Source organism: Kryptolebias marmoratus, linkage group LG13 (assembly GCF_001649575.2).
Source record: "Kryptolebias marmoratus isolate JLee-2015 linkage group LG13, ASM164957v2, whole genome shotgun sequence".
NCBI classification, from domain to species: domain Eukaryota; kingdom Metazoa; phylum Chordata; class Actinopteri; order Cyprinodontiformes; family Rivulidae; genus Kryptolebias; species Kryptolebias marmoratus.
The window spans coordinates 1,756,655-1,761,795 of NC_051442.1; the positions used below are offsets into that span (position 1 = coordinate 1,756,655).

General features: G+C 39.8%; 1 protein-coding gene across 1 annotated transcript; it reads left to right on the top strand.

The window, feature by feature from the left end:
• The first annotated feature begins 3,505 nt into the window (after positions 1 to 3,505).
• LOC108229556 (urokinase plasminogen activator surface receptor-like) lies at positions 3,506 to 5,135 on the top strand. Its single transcript, XM_017405229.2, has 5 exons — positions 3,506 to 3,656; positions 3,967 to 4,068; positions 4,176 to 4,343; positions 4,453 to 4,569; positions 4,977 to 5,135. Exons 1-5 carry the CDS (start codon positions 3,539 to 3,541, stop codon positions 5,123 to 5,125), a joined length of 654 nt encoding a protein of 217 aa, XP_017260718.2. The 5' UTR covers positions 3,506 to 3,538; the 3' UTR covers positions 5,126 to 5,135.
• The last annotated feature ends 6 nt before the right edge of the window (positions 5,136 to 5,141 follow it).

Below are 5,141 nucleotides of genomic sequence, written 5' to 3' on the forward strand. Positions count from 1 at the left end.
GATATGTCCAGAATTTTTCTTTTTCTTCTGTATCACATCTAACTTGTGGAGCATAACCACTGATAACATTCAACATCAGATCTACTTCTACCTTCAGACACATCACCCTATCTGTGTGGTAATCTGTGATTTTTTGCACTTCCTGGTGGGCGTGTTCGGCTCCTACTGCTGGCGGAGTTGGGTTTCTTCTTTGCACACCTGAAGGAGATGAGGCATCAGACAAGCTGGTGTATTTAAGGCTGTGGTGGGAACCAGATCAGCGCTGGAGCATTGCTTACCTTGTGGTAAAGTCTTCGAGCCAGCTCAGTAATCAGTCTGTCGACTAAGGAGTTTACTTACCTGTGTTTTTTGTATTTGTCTTCTTTAGTGTGATCCTGTCTGCCTGAGGTTCCAGTCTGGTTCCGGTTCCATCTGCAACAGCCCAGCCTTGACTTGCTCGCTGATGTCCTCTTGTCTTCCTCATCAACACTCAACTCTGGAGATCTCAAACTGCCTGGTGTTTTCGTCTGGACACAAATATCAGAAAGCCTTCTCTTGGAAAGTATCTACAGACCCTACAACCGATGCAGAACCTCGCCTGACAATTAGTAAGCCTCCAATCGGTTGTTTTGTTTCCGCTCGTTTTCGATCCTCATATTACTTACCGTTCTTCTTCCGTGTTTCAGATCCCACTTCTGTTCCGGCCTTCTCACTGTTCACTGTAAATAAAAACACTTACCTGATATCTGCCTCCTGTAGTCTGTCTACCACCAAGCTGTTGTTTCTCTTCGACATCATAGAATCCTGACAATCTGACACTCTTTTCACCTTGACTACAATCCTTGCAAGCTCCTTTTTCTTGACACAATCCAAGAATCCCAAATTCTGACAGGACCCCCGTCTTAAGGGATGGCCCCTAGCTAGGTCATTTTTTACCTAGACCAAAACCAAACAAAAAACTGACCAGGCAAAAGGCCAGGGGAACTCAACAACACAAAAACAAAGAAATTCAGGTGGATGGCTCAGAAACCATCCACGAAGGTACCAATGTTCGGGTGGAGAGAGAGGCACCCTAGTGGACCCTCTTGGAGACACAAGAGCTAAGCAGCCTAAAGGCCACAAAGATCTCTGGGCAGATATTCAGAAGGGTCTGAGAACCCTGGAGGTGGATGTCCTGGGGGGCTTGCAGGTTCAGAATCATGGGACCCTGGTGGCTTGAGAGCGTGGAACCAGTTCTGAAGGCAAGGCCAACCTCAACCCCCTCTGGAGCGGCCTGGTGAGAGGCGTCATCGCTGACCCCCATGGAGACACTGGAAGGTGGAACTTCATCGTCGCCAACCCCCACAGAGACACTAGAAGGATTAACAAGCCGTGGGACCGGCACTGGTGATTTGGCTGGTTTGGATGATTTGAAGGACTTGGCTGGCTTGGGCTCTGAAGGCACTGCAGATGGCGCTGAAAAGACTGAAGGCTCTGCAGGTGGCGCTGGAGAGACTGAAGGCTCTGCAGGCAGCACTGGAGAGACTGAAGCCTCTGCAGGTTGCAGATGCAGGTTTGGCAAGCTTGGGTGACTCTGCAAGTTTGGGTGAATCAGCAAGTTTAGATACTGGGGTTTCAGATTGTGGAGATGGTTCAGGGCTTATAGGTGTGTTGAGTAATTGTCCTTTTAAATGATTGATTTCAGAATGAGCGATGGAGAATGCTGGAAGACTGAGTAGACCAGGATGGGACAAGAGAAGTTTTTCAATAACGTGACAGGTGGTGAGATTGTGTTTTGGGTCCAGATTATTTTTAGTTAGAGGAAAGTATTCTGTGGATCTGAGTTTAAATGTCCAGGAGCTCGGCGGGAGAAATCTCAGATGCTTCTATGTGGTGATAAAATGAAGAGAGATCCAAAACTAGAGACTGGGGAGATGACTTGGAAACGGGGCCTGGTGTACATGGAGCTAATAGAGTCGTGGTACTTACCATGGGTGATGGAGGTTGCTGTGGCCGGTGGGGAAGTGGTAAATGATCCAGCATCAAAGCACAACAGCAGCAACAACAAAAAAACAGCACAGAAAGACCAGTACCAGTGTCTGTTTCTTGCAAAATAAGATGAATTAGATGAGCAAGTCCCTCTGCTAACTGAGCCTTGTGATGTGACGAGCACAGGTCCCCTCTCATGTGTTGTCTACTCTCCTGATATCTAGACAAAAATGTCACTTCATTGCATCTTCTGGACTAAAGATACAGTTTCATTTCAATTTAGCTGATCTATTTGTACTCTGCGTATGCATTTAAGACAGACATTTGCCACACAAACGTAGTCACACATTTAATGTGAAGTGCTCCACGTCAAATAAAGATGAGTTCCGCTCCATGCCTTTTTTGGTTCTTAAAGCTCTTCTTTTTGAAAGAACATCTATACAGGAAGTGGCTGGCTTCATTAGTGATTTGTGAATGGTCAATGGTAGCTTAAAGATGGACTGGTCTTTGTAGCCATTTTGCAGAACTGTTCTGTGAAAGCGCCTAGTAACCAATGTGATCTTACTGATGTCTCCCTAGTTTTGGTATTTCTGAGGCAAAAAGATATTTTATACTTTGTATACAAGTAAAATCATTTTTAGATTTATTCTTTCAGCAAATCTGAAGATGAGACCCCCCAACATTGCAAAGCTACAGAATGCTGTAACACTCACAGGGAGAAACAGCTGTTCTCATCAAGCACTCCTGGAGGACAAACAACAAAGATATTTTGCAGTCATGTTCAGAAAATAGTATATCATGGTGAAGAGTAGACCATTTTATTTAACTAAAGAACTGAAATGTATTATATTGAGTATAGTATACATTTCACCCTCTCCCCTTGAAGGTAAGGCTCTAAAAGAACTACATAATATGGTTGCCCAGCATGAAAATTCTTACCCAGATGCTGCATTTATCATTGTAGGACACTTTAATCACTGCAGCCTCAGGAAAACTGGAAAAATAACCAAGTCTTAAAGTGATCCAGTCCAGTGGCTGGTTTAAACTTGTCTGATGGTCAGAAAATAAGTTTGAAAAATTCAGGAAAAACAAGTGTATTTGTTAATTTGGTTTTTTTAGGCTGCAAACAACTAAACAGGGAAAAAAACATTCTGAAATTCAAAATGGAAAAACACATTGATTTCACACCTTGATTGTTAAGATGGGTGTAGTCCCTAAAATCTTGAGTTTTAGGATGGGCAGCTTTATGGTATGTCTAAAGGTTTTTGTTCTAAGTTGTACAGCTCTTAAATTTTTAGGAGATGAAAAAAGATAACAGAATTCTAGAATGTAAAATAAATATTCTTTAAAAAATATGACTTTAACTAAACAAAAAAAAATCACAAATAAATGAAATGACTGTTAAATGTTTACTCTTAGCTGGTTGGCCAGTGCAGTTATATGCAAATATTTGTTAAAGTACTTAAAAACAGTGTGTCACGGTGTGTTGACTTGTTTTTACAAAACGCCCTGACAAATAGAGAACAGGAGTTTCTTTTATGTGACAATGAAAGATGTAACAACACACCCAGTGTAACAACACACCCAGTCAATGATTTCACATGGCCTATATAAAACAAGTGTCAAAGGTTTTAGTATGGGATTTCAGTTAAACATCACAATGAGGCTAATTTTGTGTCTGTCTTTCATCTGGGGGCTCACCAGCACAGGTAAGTCAATTATTGTATTCTTTACATCTTTTGCACATAAAAATGAAGGAAAAATAAATTAATTTTTCTTTTGACAAAAATTAATCATAAACTGGGACACTGCAGAAAAGACAAAAAGAGACTTGGTACAATTATTAGTACATTTTACAGTAAAAAGAAATTGAAAACCATTTAAACAATTAATATTGCAAGTTTAGAAATGCATCAGAAAATGGTTAACATTTGTAAAAATATGAAACACTTTCAATTCATGTTCAGTACATTTACCAATCAGTCTTTCCCAAATTTGCTGTTCTCTTCCTGAATGTAGCTGGAGCCCTACAGTGTGTTTCCTGCACAGATCCAGAGTGTACAAACACAGAATCAGTGACATGTAACTCAGGATCCATGTGTATAACAGCTTCCATTCAAGGTATTCTCCTTTTGCCAAGGATTACTTTATTATTAAATGCACCTTAGATGCTGTGAGGGTCTGTATGTTTTCCATCAGTATTAACTACCTGCACTTTAACTCTGCAGCCACAGTATTTGGAAATACTCAACAACAAATCTACAAGGACTGTGCATCATCAGTTCTGTGTCCAAGCACAGGAAATCACACTCATGCAGTCAACCTGGGCTTCTTAAGTGTATTTGCATCTACTCAGTGTTGCAACAGTGATAACTGCAACTCAGAAACTCTACCTTGTAAGTTTTATCTTGTCGATATAAAACAGCATGCTGATCTTCTGCTTTCTTTCTGTTATCCTAAAAACATCTTTATGTTGTTGTTGTTGTGTGTGTGTTTGTCTTCTAGTTCCAAGTCCACAACCCTCTAATGGTTTGAGGTGCCTTGTTTGTGACTTTCCCACATCTCAATGTGACACTGATATACCATGTTTGGGAGAAGAGAGTCAGTGTTTCACAGCATTAAGTGAGTTTTGTTCAATAGTATAACAAATAAAATCTCTCAGTCAATGTTTCAACACTTTCTGAGAATTTCCAAATGTGAAAACCTGAATTAAAAAAAAATGTTGCAACTTTTTTCTTATATTTCCATCATAAAATGTGACATTTATCCAACATCACTGAATGTGTCATTTTAAAAATCAAAGTAATTCCTCAATGCAATTAAAAACTGCTTAAAACAAATGTTTTAACAATGAAAAAATATACATTATGTTAAAAAAATTTTATGTTGACAATATGTCATGACATCATGAAAATTAGTTGTGAAGTAAAAACTACTGATTAAATGATACAATATGTTAAAAAGTTTAAAAAAAAAAGTTTTTTTTAGAAAAAAAGATCTTAATTTACATATTACTTTTTGATCTACAGTGAGGAATGGATCCACGGAATATTCTGCGAAAGGCTGCATCTCTCCAAATACATGTGCAGTTTCTGAGATTCTCTTTGTTCTGCCGTTCATGGAACGTGTAGGTTCCGTGATCAGAGGACCCGACTGTTGCGATCGCTNTCTTGTGTAATCGTTTCCCTGCAGAA